The sequence below is a fragment of the Myxocyprinus asiaticus genome, chromosome 39 (genome assembly GCF_019703515.2).
Source record: "Myxocyprinus asiaticus isolate MX2 ecotype Aquarium Trade chromosome 39, UBuf_Myxa_2, whole genome shotgun sequence".
NCBI classification, from domain to species: domain Eukaryota; kingdom Metazoa; phylum Chordata; class Actinopteri; order Cypriniformes; family Catostomidae; genus Myxocyprinus; species Myxocyprinus asiaticus.
Window position 1 is genome coordinate 10852702 of NC_059382.1, and position 13708 is coordinate 10866409.

The 13708-nt window shown below is 49.3% G+C and overlaps 1 protein-coding gene across 1 annotated transcript in view; it reads left to right on the plus strand.

The window, feature by feature from the left end:
- LOC127430094 (FRAS1-related extracellular matrix protein 2-like) overlaps positions 1 to 13708 on the plus strand; it is a 143614-nt gene that overhangs the window by 78919 nt on the left and 50987 nt on the right. Inside the window, exons 4-6 of the mRNA XM_051679562.1 lie at positions 101 to 331; positions 7640 to 7765; positions 8435 to 8686. Coding sequence (XP_051535522.1) covers positions 101 to 331; positions 7640 to 7765; positions 8435 to 8686 — 609 coding nt within the window. The remainder of the gene's footprint in view (positions 1 to 100; positions 332 to 7639; positions 7766 to 8434; positions 8687 to 13708) is intronic.

Sequence of the window (13708 nt, forward strand, 5' to 3'; positions counted from 1 at the left end):
AATTTTATCAGCTACACCCAATTGTTAAAGATGACACTACCACTTAAATTTATGTGCTCAATTTAAAGTCTGCTAACCATTGTATTTGTTCATTATAAAGGTATTGGCACCAAAGATGGCACAGCACAGAAAGACAAAGATTTCCGAGGGAAGGCTCAGAAACAAGTCCAGTTTAACCCGGGGCAGAGTAGTGCTACCTGGAAGGTGCGCATCTTGTCGGACAGCTTTTATGAGCAGGCGGAGACCTTCCAGATTGTTCTCACAGAGCCTGTCATGGGGGCACTGGAGTTCCCAGAGGCAGCAACAGTGGAAATTGTTGACCCTGAAGATGGTGAGTTCACAAAAAAAAGGGCACAAGGGTCCCAGGTGCTGAGAATAGTACACTGAAGGTAGCAACAGAAATTAGCACCATAAGGGTTCAAAAGCCTAACTTATCCAAACAAAGCTTCAGCTTCAAACAAACAATCTCAAACTTTAACCAATCATAAAAATGTTGCTATAACATGAAATGTGTTTAGTCTGAAGTAGGCTATGTATTTATTCTATTAATCATTTTTCTAAGGACATTGCTGAACTGTTTTTGTAATATTTCTGGTATCAGGAGTTATTAAAACTGGCAACTAAAATGACTTACATTAAACTCAACATGAATCTGCATTCTTAGCCCATTTTACTCCTGATATGTCTCAGTGAAACAAAGTATTCAACAAGAAAAAAAAAATTAAGTGCAGGACTTGATTTAATCCATCGGTAATTGATTGCATTATGAAAAGTGGGCTTTACACACCAGAATGGAGCCTGGTGGTCGGATGGGAGGGGTAGAAAAATAATAGAGATTGGTGATGTTGGCCGAAATGGAAAGTCTTTTTCAGAGGCGGAGAAAGCTTTGATCAAGGATTACGAAGAGAATAGCCTTAGGTTAGAATAACATTTACTGATGAATCTTACAGAAATTAGACGAGAAACGAATTAAGAAATAGGGAAAATTTTATTTTCAAGTTGGCTTTAATGGTAGATTCATTTAATATAAAATGAAATTTTACATACAGTATTTCATATGCTGTATATTAGAGTGTTGTTAGGTTTAGAGTTAGTGGCATTCCTTGGAGGCGTTTTATGTCGTAGTTATAACTTGAGTATGAGACAAATTGAACCGACCAGACAAAGATAAGACTGAAAAGGTTGAGGAGTGTCGTTGCGGGCAGACTACACAGCTGTCACCCTTCTGTACAAAGTAATCACAACATAATATCTCCAGAACATCTGAATAACATCCTGGTACCTCCTTATCAAACAGACATGCCTCCGAGGTTTTGGCAGGATCTACGGCTGACTTGGCAAGAGCAGTCCTTTGTTGTGTGAAAGGTTGCTCTCTGATCTCAGTGAATGACCTGAAATAAGACTAACACTGCCTATACTAAGCAATCTCAGACCTGATTATCCCCAAAATGGTCATTCCACAAAGATAAACATGAGAAATGTTTATTTTGGACAATATCACTATACATACATAGATACATTAATCCATTTGGTACATTTAGTATGTGTGCTTCCTGGGAATCAAACCCATGACCTTGGCATGCCTATTGCTCTACTTGTGGCCATTACAGTACTTATAGTACAAAATGTAACATAGTATTACCATGTTTTTATTCATGGTGTCTTGGTTACTAATGTAACCTCTGTTCCCTGATGGAGGGAACGAGACGTTGTGTCGATGTAGTGACACTAGGGATTCGATCTTGAGAGCCCCAATCACCTTTGCTTAAAATAGAAAAGGCCAATAAAAATTGGTGAGTGGAAGTTGCATGCCACTCTCTGCCCCGGACATACGGGTATAAAAGGAGATGGCGTGCATCACTCATTCAGATTTATGCTGAGGAGCCGATAGAGAGTCCCGGCCATGTCAGCGGCCGGTTCCCTCCATCAGGGAACAGAGGTTACATCAGTAACCAAGACGTTCCCTGTCTGTCACTCACTCGATGTCGTGTCGATGTAGTGACACTAGGGGTTCCTATAGGAAATGCCGCAGGCACTGAACCGTGTCACAAGGTACGGAAGAGTGGACACGGGCAAGCTGCTGCGTGCCTCGCAGCGAGCGCTCAACCACGTCGTGACCTTCCAGTGAGTTAGGTAAGGCGTCTCCTTAGTCCCGTTAATGGGATTGGAGGCACTTACCCAAGGAGGCTACTGGAGGTGTTTTAACTGCTGAGCACTTTTCTAGAATAGCACTGGGAAGTGCTCTTCCCTCTCCAAGAAGGAGAGCACTACGGAGACCACATCCTGCCGAAATGAGTTAGCATGTGGAGAATACCTCACATGGACTTACCAACGGGGAAGTTCACATATGGAATGATACCACAGGAGGACCCTATCTGTAGAGAGGGTACGCAGCATAGTGGCCGAGGCAGAGAAAGCTCTGATGAGGGGAAACACAGGGTTCACCTAAGGGGAACTGAACAGTGGAAACTCATCATACGGGATTACCAAGTGGGAATCACCATGCATGGAGCACTGAGCCCGAGCACACGGGCTCACCTGAAAAGGGGAATACCACGAGTACTGGGCCTGGTGGCGTCACTCCTCTGCCAAGTTCGTCACCTGAACAGTGCTAAAGAATTAAAGAGGCGTTCGGAGTTCGCCGGAACGGGGAACTGTTGTGGACAAAAAGCGCACATTATCACCTTTGAAAAAGGGGAAAGGCGCAATGCAAGCGGTACACCCAACCAGCCGCCCGGTCTACCTGCTGTTACCGCGTAACACTCAGGTTGAAACCGGGTCTATGCATAGGATATAAAACCTTGCAAAGGTATTGGGTGTAGCCCAACCTGCAGCTCTGCATATGTCTGCAAGAGAGGCCCCCCTTGCCAGTGCCCAGGAGGAAGCAACACCTCTAGTGGAGTGCGCTCGGACTCCCAAGGGGCACGGCAAGTCTTGAGACTGGTATGTGAGGAAAATGGCATCCACAATCCATTGTGCTAATCTCTGCTTGGAGACAGCTTTCCCCTTCTGCTGTCCTCCAAAAGAGACAAAGAGCTGCTCCGAGCATCTAAAGCTCTGCGTGCGGTCCAGATAGATGCACAGAGCATGAACTGGACACAGCAATGACAAGGCCGGGTCTTCCTCCTCTGAAGGGAGCACTTGCAGGTTCACCACCTGGTCCTGAAATGGAATGGTGGGAACTTTGGGCACGTAACTGGGCCGGGGTCTCAAGATCATGTGAGAGTGTGCTGGCCTGAACTCCAGGCATTCGCTGGTGACAGAGAGTGCCTGCAGATCCCCCACCTTCTTGATGGAAGTGAGCGCCACCAGGAGGGCCATCTTCAGAGACATAGTGCTGAGCTCGGCCTGCTCCATCGGCTCAAAGGGGGCTCTCTGTAGGAGAGGTAGGACCACAGAGAGATCCCAAGATGTTATCAGGCACAGTCTAGGAGGATTCAAACTCTTTGCACCTTTGAGGAACCTGTTGATCAGGTCGTGCTGTCGTGAGGGACTCGCATCCAGTGTATCGTGGTGAGCTGCTATAGCAGCTATGTATGCTTTCAGGGTAGAGGGAGACAGCCGTCTCTCCAGCCCTTCCTGAAGGAAAGACAGCACAGACCCAACGGCGCATCTCTGTGGGTCTTCCCCACAGGAAGAACACCAGTTAGCGAAAAGATGCCACTTCAAGGCATACAGCTGCCTCATAGAGGGGGCCCTGGCCTGAGTGATCGTGTTTACCACCGTCCAGGAGCCAGACATGAAGATTCCAGAGGTCTGGCCATGGGTGCTGGAGCATGCCCTGCCCCTTAGTGAGAAGGTCCTGCCTCAGGGGAATGCACCAGGGAGGTGCTACTGTCAGGAGCATCAGATCCGAGAACCAAGTCCAGTTGGGCCAGTTCAGTGCAACGAACAGGACTTGCTGCTCATCCTCCCTGACTTTGCACAGAGTCTGTGCAATGAGGCTCACAGGAGGAAACGCATACTTGCGTAGCCTCCAAGGCCAGCTGTGCTTCTGCGTTAACATCCTGAACGGAAGCCTGTGTAAGGCCTTGTTCAGGGCATGCAGGTCCAAGATTGGGCGCGACCCTCCCCCTCTCTTGGGCACGATAATATAAGGGCTGTAGAAGCAACTCGGCTACGGGGACGGGCTCTATTGCTCCATTCGCCAGAAGGGTGGCAACTTCCACCCAGAGGACAGAGGCACCCTCGCTCTGCACTGTAGTGGAGAGGATGCCACTGAACCAGGGCGAGCGTTTGACAAACTGGATTGTGTAACCGAGTCGAATCGTCCTGATGAGCAACAATGAGAGGCTGGAGAGCTCTAACCAGGACTCCAGTCTCTGTGACAGTGGCACCAGGGGGACGACTGGACTTACCGTGCCCAGGCAGGATGGTTCGCGGCAAGGCAGAGCAGGCGCCCCACCTGGAAGACAGCCTAGGGTGGTAGTGCTGCTCCGCAAGCCCGCAATGGTGGCCGATGACTGGGGCGGGCGAGCAGCCCCAGAGACCAGCACACTTACCTGTTCGCCGGCTGTCTCTCGATGGAGAATGAGGGAACGGGAAGTACTCTCGTTCACCTGATTGACCGGAAAGACTTCCAGCACCTGGCCATTGCGAGTGTGCTGGCCCAGGGAATGAGGAAACTGCTCTTTTATCGACCATGTGGGTGCCGAGGCCCAGAGGGCACTCGCCGATGTTAGACTCACCACATGCTGGCCCAGGGGCAATGATGGGGCTGGAGAGATGCCCCGGGCCAGACCGGTCAGGAGTAGTCACCTCATCCCTGGGCGGGCCATGTCAGGACCGCCTCAAAGCCCATCTGGGGTTCTTGGGGGCCGGCTGATGGGCAGGTGTATCCGACTTCCCATGGGAGGGTCTTTTTCTCTGAGGCCAGCGTGCGGGCTCCGATGGTACAGGAGCCGGGGCCGGCACCACAGGGGAATGGCTCTGGCGAGAAGCAGATGGGGTGCAGGACCTCGGTGGCCTGAAGGCGGCCGGGTCGCGCCGCGGCAGGATGTGTTTAATTGCCTCGGTTTCCTCACCGGCGAGAACTGATGGTCGAAATCCTCAACGGTGTCGCCAAAAAGTCCCCCTTGGGAGATGGACGCATCAAGAAACGGACATTCTCGGCATCACGCATCTCCACAAGGTTGAGCCACAGGTGCCGCTCTTGGACCACAAGAGTGGACATCGTCTGGCCCAGGGCGTGTGCCGTGACCTTCGTAGAACGTAAGGCGAGGTCGGTCGCAGTGCCTGCATCATCCCTGGGTCGGTCCTACCCTCGTGCAGATCTTTTAACACCTTGGCCTGGTGGACCGGCAGGATGGCCATGGCATGTAGGGCGGAAGTGACCTGACCCGTGGCCTTGTAAGCCTTAGTCATTAAAGAGGAAGAGAACTTACAGGCCTTGGAAGGGAGCCTTGGTCGGTCGCGCCAGGTGGCTATGCCCTGCAGGCATAAATGCACCGCTACGGCGTGCTCCACCTGGGGGAGCTCGACATATCCCTTAGCCACTCCGCTGTCGAGGGCAGTCAGAGTGGACGAGCCTGCGAAGCGTGTACGAGCAGTAAAAGGTGCTATCCACGACTTCGTTAGCTCCTCGTGCACTTCCAGGAAGAAAGGCACCGGGCGGGGCGCGGCCATGAGTCACGCTCCGAGCCCAGAAACCAATCATCCGGCCACGAACGCTCAGGGCAGGGTGGAGGGTTCCACTTCAGCCCAATGTTCGCAGCCGCCCGGACAAGCACGGCTGCCATCTCAGCATCCGCCTCATCCTGTGATATACTGCCCGTGGGCATGTTCTCATGGGCATGTTCTCGCAATGAGAACACAACCCTTCCATGAAAGCCGCCTTGGCGTGCTGGTGCCCCAGACACTCGAGGCAGATTTCATGGGTATCCCGAGGGGAGAGATAACGGCCACATCCAGTAGCACAAACGCAGAAGGACATCTGTAGAAAGACAAAGCGTTTGTGTGAGCTCTTTTAGAAGGATAATATACTCTTTCTTGAATATATTCTTTTAGCACCTGCAGACTCAGGCTGCCGAAGCGCCCAGGGGAAGCACAGCATTCAACCGTGCAAGGGTGACCACTGATATGCGCCGTAAAAATCCAGCAGCGTAGCAAGAGGTGAGAGGATGAACACACACACACACACATGCATTCGGCTCTGAAGAAAAAATCTGAATGAGTGATGCACGCCATCTCCTTTTATACCCAAATGTCCAGGGCGGAGAGTGGCATGCAACTTCCACTCGCCAATTTTCATTGGCCTTTTCTATTTTAAGCAAAGGTGATTGGGGCTCTCAAGATCGAACCCCTAGTGTCACTACATCGACACAACGTTGAGTGAGTGACAGACAGGGAATCTGGTAATGCCATAATATTGTTTGACATACTGTACCTTGGAGTGCCATTTAAATATCAGGTTCAAGGCCGCCAATAAGGGGGGACAACTGTACCTTTTGTCACGGGCCCGGACTGGAGGGGGGGCCCCACAGAAAGGCTGTTCCATATTGTAGAGCACATCTAAACACGTTCAGTGGGAGATGCAGATATAAACACGGAGACAGTGCGCAACAGCGAAAGCCGTCGGGGTAGTGCACGTTGATGGAATAACTGTCCGCAATATTTAAATATAAGTATTTACTAAGTATTTGAACTAGGCTGTAAATAATTTCTTGTGAACTGTGTTGGCTAAATAGAAGCAAATTGTTGGCCAAATTTATAAAAAAAGAAAAAAGCAGAATATTGATCTTTTAAATCTTTATTTCTAATGTTTAATTAAGTGGACAACATAACAGAGTTTAGTTAACTTGAGAGAGACTGTCCTCATTCAACACATTATAGGTTGCAGCGAATAGCTTGTGTTACACCTTTTCACAAGGAAATAAAAGCAACATCATCCCATATTCTTAAAGGTTAAATCTGATTTAATTATATATTTGCGAAAAGGCTTCATGCAGATTTGAACAAAGCATCTAATCAAGTTTTAAATGCATTTTTCAGATAGAAAAACACTTAGTTGTATTGCTTTTAGAGGGTTGCTCAGCCATATGTCATGTCAATATTCCCTGAAGATGAAGCTTCATACGGGATGAAGGGAATTCATTTATTTGAAATGGTGACCGTGAAGTTGGCAAAAGTTATGAGCCCACATATACATAAGAGTTTAACGTACTATATTATTAACTTTCATGCTGCTTCTGATGGTTTCACTGATAGAATTCCTGTCATTGTTTTTGCCACTGGCTGTGAGAAACTTTATCTCTTCTACTACAAACAGACTGCAGTTGAGGATTACTTATCATGAAACTTGGAGAGTGTTCGAAGTCTGTCAGTTTACTAGAGCATTTTGAGGCGTTTCACTGAAATTGTGAAAGATCAGTCACACATTTACAATACACTGCACACTGAAGCTTAAGTTACACATGTATTTTTAAAATTTACTGTATCTGAGGACATAAATGTCAAGTTTTGACAGAACTTCAGTACCCTGTCTGAAACATCACTGAATCCACCTGGACCAGTGAAGCTCCCCATGAAATGCTGATTTTTTTTTTTTTTTTTTTTTTTTAACCTTTTCCTCTTGAAAATCACTATAAAGAAGTTTTAATATTTAGTTTGCATTGTAATTGTGGGATGTTTTTTGCTTTAGAATCGACTGTGTACATCCCTTCAGCTACGCACTCTATTGAGGAAGATATTGGAGAACTTCTGATTCCTGTGCAAAGGTCTGGAGATGTCAGTCAGGAATTCATGGTTGTCTGCTTCACACAACAAGGTACATTTTCAGCTTAACTTCCAGTCAGGTCCCAGAATTGACATTTGCTTCCTGAATTTGCAGTTTAGTTGGCTTAATGCAAGGAATATTCCACAAATGTTGCCACATGGAGTTCTGAAGGGAAACGAAAAAAGCTTTAGGCATCCTATAGATAAACTGATGGTAATTTTTCAGAGGTTAAAGTTGTTAGAAGACGTAGGAGTTGATTCAAGGGTCAAACTATCTTTCGTAAAGTTCAACTTAAAGTATGTATTTTGTTTTAGTTCCTAAAAAAATTACGGGATGCTGCCGTTTTATTTACTCGCATATGGTGTTTGACGAATTTCTGGACCCTGCTTACTGATTTTGCTATTAGAACTTGATAATGACATATAACCACTCAGTTCCACTGATTACAGCTATCTTCAAGCATCTCTGTGTGCATGCATGTCTTTGGAGGGCAGGGTTTTAGAAAGCCATTGAATTAGACAAGACCACACTATGTCTGGTGGAAGTTCTAGAACGGCTAGCATCACTTACAGCACCTTTAATTAAATGTTTGCTCTTTAGCTTGGCATTTATCCCTGATTAAAGCTGTGAGATTGAAATTGGAGCTAATCTCATAGTTAAATGTCACTCAAAACTTCCTCTAATCTTCAATGTATTCTTATCACACCTTATACCTTATAGGTACAGCCAAGGGCACGGCCCTCACCACGGTGCGCTCCTATTCTGACTACATTTCCCGACCAGAGGAACACCACAGCGTGCTGCGTTTCGATAAGGGCGAGTCTGAGAAGCTGTGCCGCGTGGTCGTCATCGATGACTCGCTCTACGAGCCAGAGGAAAGCTTTAATGTCACCCTTAGCATGCCCATGGGTGGCCGACTTGGTCAGGTGTTTCCCACTACCAGAGTCACAATTCTCCCTGATGCAGATGATGGTGAGATGTCTCTTTGTGTATTACAAAATTCAATGGGACTAAATTGGATTAAAGGTGATGTGTTTAATTGTTTTTTTTATTTTATTTTTTAAACACTTCCTCTTCTTAAATTTAATGTGCCGAAACAGCTATAAGTAAGGCGTTCATAGTTAGATTTCCCTGAAAAGTGTAAACAGTCTGTCTCTGTGGTGCTATTAAAACATTGCTCTGTTTGCTTGAGCACCTCATCCAGCCTGACACAGCAACATTAGCTCAACTAATGGTGTGAGTTTGGGGCGGGACTATCTGTTTACATTACCTCAATATATGGCAGTTTGGTGATGCTAGTAGCACAGAAATTACATATTTCACCTCTTAATTGTATCAGGTCGTAGCCAGAAATTCTTTCAAGGGTGGCCAGGTAAGACCCAGAGATTTCATTGGGGTGGCAAAACAAATCCCAGCTTACTTCAAATCTACAGAAAATGACTTAATTTGTCTAACTGTGACTGTGTATAGCCTGCATGGAATACCCTCACACATAAGGTATCTCTGTGTGAGGGTTGTCTCTGTTTCATGACAACATACATCAATGTGGGGATGTGGGCATGGCCGAGCAACACAGTGCTTACAAAAATCTGATTTACTATTAAAGCGTTTTAAAATATTGATTAACTTCTCTATAGATTTTTTGGCAAGCTGTCTTATAAAACAAACAATGCTTTTCAAACTTTGGGGCACTTGCAGTCGGAGAGAAGGTTGAAAACATTTTCTTGTCAGGTGCTTCCATTTGAGGTTGCAGTATGGAAAGCTGTCAGAGGCTTTGTTTTAGTCCCTTTGTGAACTGGCTCAGAAATATAAAGAGGAAAGATTACAGTGAATGTTTACTCTCGATTCATGGGATTTATTGAATGCCAGAGCAAACCTAAAAATGATTTTCCAGCCAGAATTCATGAAGCATAAGGGCAAGAATGAAGCAGGCTCACCTTAGGGTGGAGAGAATAGATTATTTTGTCTGTAGAGAGATCGTTATTATTCCAGTATGGTGTGTGTTTTTTTTATTTTTTAGTATTATATAATTTTTTGTGACTCTTGAAAGAGCAACCTGTCTAAACCTTTCAGAACAGAAGTATGCTGTGCCTGCCTTGAGCAAACTTTGATTTTTGTGGAGAGAGAGTGTGATTGTCACATTGTCAACAACTTGTTAAACTGTGGTTGTGACTTAAATTATTGTGTGGTTTCAGAAAAAGTTATAGCACGTCACATTGACTACTTTTGTGGTTCTTAGTTTCATAATGCTGTTTTGTCTTTTATGGAGCTTGAAAGAATGAATCAAACTCAGTTCCCTATCTGTCACTCACTCAACGTTGTGTCGATGTAGTGACACTAGGGGTCACTCTTGGGAGCCCGAGACACCTCTGGTCTTTGATAAAAGGCCAATGAAAATTGGCGAGTGGTATTTACATGCCACTCCCCCGGACATACGGGTATAAAAGGAGCTGGTATGCAACTACTCATTCAGATTTTCTCTTCGGAGCTGAATGGTCATGCTCATTGAGCTGAATACTACTGTTCATTCACCTCGGCGCGGTCTCTCGGGCAGACGATGGCCACACTAGTGGTCCAGGAGCGCCACCTTTGGCTCAACCTGGTCGAGATGGGCGAGGCCAACAAGACACGGTTCCTTGCTGCCCCCATTTCCCAGGCGGGCCTATTCGGTGACACCGTCGAGGACTTTGCCCAGCAGTTCTCGGCGGTGAAGCAGCAGACGGAGCACACATCCTGCCCCAGCGCGGCTCAAGATCCCGCACCCCGTCTGCTCGTCACCAAGGGCAGCCCACCCCTCCGGACCGGCCCCGGCGTGGAGCCCACCGCAGGAAGCCGACACCACCCGTCTCACAGCTGGCGCCGAAGAACCCACGGAGGTCCTCAAAGCGCCCCTGAGACGGGCGACCCAGGGACGAGGGAACCCACTCACGTGGAGCTGGTAAGAAGACCACTCCATCCCCGGTGGAGGGCCGGGTGGAAAATCTTTTGTTGCCTTTTTGTTTGATTTCGCCATATGCCCAAGTGGCTGCAGTACCCAACAGTTCAGCAAAAGAGCAGCTTCCTTCCTCCCTGGGTCACATACCCGGTGTGTACATTCGTCACCATGATTACCGTCCAAGGACTTTTTCTTGCAGGATTGGTGCTCCAGAGGTGGCCTTTCCGCCCCTGAGCACCAAGCTGTGGCACACAGCCACCCCCAGTGTGGCAGTCTCCACGGGTTACGAAGACAGGCCTCTTTCTCCCCCGTCCCAGGCTGTTCCGGGGTGGTCATAAGGAGCCAGGTAAGTGCTTCGATGTCCCTAGACTTGATGTGGTGTGGCGCCTCACGCTCCGCCCTGCCGCGAGGCCCCACCTGCCGGTACGTCCCACGACGTTGTCCCCTTGGTCCCCCTCGTGCGGAACTTGGACGCATGGCTAGCGCTTTCCAATCCGTCGCAATGGCTGATCCGGACCGTCCGACTCGGCTACGCGATTCAGTTCGCCAGGCGCCCGCCCAGGTTCAGCGGTATTCACTTCATCTTGGTCAAGGGCGAAAACGCTGCCACCCTGCGTGCGGAGATCGCTACCCTCCTACGGAAGGATGCGATAGAACCTGTCCCTCCAGCCGAGATGAAGAAAGGGTTTTACAGCCCCTACTTCATTGTACCGAAAAAAGACGGTGGGTTGCGGCCAATCTTGGACCTGCGAGTACTGAACCGGGCTTTACACAGACTCCCGTTCAAGATGCTGACGCAAACAGGCTGGGGCGCTGTTTGCAACGGGCACGCAGCCACTGGCCTCTGGATGGGCCAGCGACTGCATTGGCATATCATCTGCCTCGAGTTGTTGACATTTCTGCTCGCCCTGCGGAGGTTCCGGCCGTTGATCCAGGGCAAGCACGTGTTAGTTCGGACAGACAGCATGGCAATGGTAGCACATGTCAACCACCAAGGCGGTCTGCGCTCTCGTTGTATGTCACAACTCGCCTGCTGTCTCCTCCTCTGGAGTCAGCAGCACTTTAAGTCGCTGCAAGCCACTCACAGGTTACTCTCAGGGGAGAGTGGAGACTCCACCCTCAGGTGGTCCAGCTGATTTGGAGTCGATTCGGATGGGCACAGGTGGACCTGTTTGCCTCCCAAGAATCCTCCCATTGCCTGCTCTGGTATGCCCTCATCCTCCCCTCGGCATAGACGTGCTGGCACACAGCTGGCCCCCGGGCCAATGCAAATATGTGTTTCCCCCAGTGAGCCTGCTTGCACAGACCCTGTGCAAGGTCAGGGAGGATGAGGAGCAGGTCGTCCTGGTAGCCCCCTACTGGCCCACCCAGATGTGGTTCTTGGACCTCACGCTCCTCGCAACAGCTCCCCCCTGGCGAATTCCCCTGAGGAAGGACCTTCTCTCTCAGGGACGGGGCACCCTCTGGCACCCGCGCCCAGACCTCTGGAATCTCCATGTCTGGCCCCTGGACGTGACGCGGAAGACCTATGCGGTCTACCACCCGTGGTGGTAGACACAATCACTCAGGCTAGGGCCCCCTCTACGAGGCGCCTGTTTGCCTTTAAGTGGCGTCTGTTCGCTAAGTGGTGTTCTTCCCGATGCGAAGACCCCCAGAGATGTGCAGTCGGATCAGTGCTTTCCTTCCTGCAGGAGAGACTGAAAGGGAGGTTGTCCCCTTCCACCTTGAAGGTGTACGTTGCCGCCATAGCAGCACACCACGACGTAGTCGACGGTAAGTCCTTAGGGAAGCATGACCTGATCATCAGGTTCCTAAGAGGCACCAGGAGGCTGAATCCCTCCAGATCGCACCTCGTTCCCTCATGGGACCTCTCTGTAGTTCTTCAGGGTCTACAGAGAGCCCCATTTGAGCCTTTGCAGTCAGCCGAGCTTAAGGCACTCTCCTTGAAGACTGCCCTCCTGACTGTGCTCACTTCCATCAAGAGGGTAGGTGACCTGCAAGCGTTCTCTGTCAGCGAAACGTGCCTGGAGTTTGGTCCGGGATACTCTCACATGATCCTGAGACCCCGACCGGGCTATGTGCCCAAGGTTCCCACCACCCCTTTTAGGGACCAGGTGGTGAACCTGCAAGTGCTGCCCCAGGAGGAGGCAGACCCAGCCCTGTTGTTGCTGTGTCCGGTGCGTGCTTTACGCATCTATTTGGATCGCACGCAGAGCTTTAGAATCTCTGAGCAGCTCTTTGTCTGCTTTGGTGCACAGCGTAAAGGAAGCGATGTCTCCAAGCAGAGGATCGCCCACTGGCTCATTGATGCCATAACTATGGCATATCTCGCCCAGGACATGCCGCCCCCGGTATGGCTATGAGCCCATTCTACCAGAGGTGTAGCGGCTTCCTGGGCCCTGGCCAGAGGTGCCTCTCTAACAGACATTTGCAGAGCAGCGGGCTGGGCAACACCCAACACCTGTGCAAGGTTCTACAACCTCCGGGTGGAACCGGTTTCGTCCCAGGTAGTGGCACGCAACACAAGCGGATAAGCCTGAGATAGCTGGCCAGGTGTATCGCTTGCACATAGCGCATTCCACCTCCCTTGGAGCTGAGGACGTGCGCCATTAATTCCCAGTAGTGTTCACAAACTTTGTTCCCTGGTTGACTTCCTTCGAGCCCTGTGGCAGTCGAGTTTTCGGAGAGACTCGCTGCCGGCCCAGTACATGTGCTAACTAAGAGTCCTGTTCTGGGGTAGGTGCTCCGCATGTGGCGGTTCCCTGTAAGGCTAACCCCATGCAATATATATCTTCCGCTAGTTCGTTTCCCTGTTGGGTTAAGCCTGTCTCTATCTTTTGGGTTGTCGACTTGTCCCTAAAGGGCCATTCGACACTCATGACTATGTTGGGGGAGGTTACGTGTCGACCTGGTGTGCTGGCTATGAGGCACACAGTAGTCTGCCCACCACACACCGCCAGTTCATGTAACACAGTTCAGCCAATTGTGGCGTTTCTTATAGGGACCCCTAGTGTCACTACATCGACACAACGTCGAGTGAGTGGCAGATAGGGAACGTC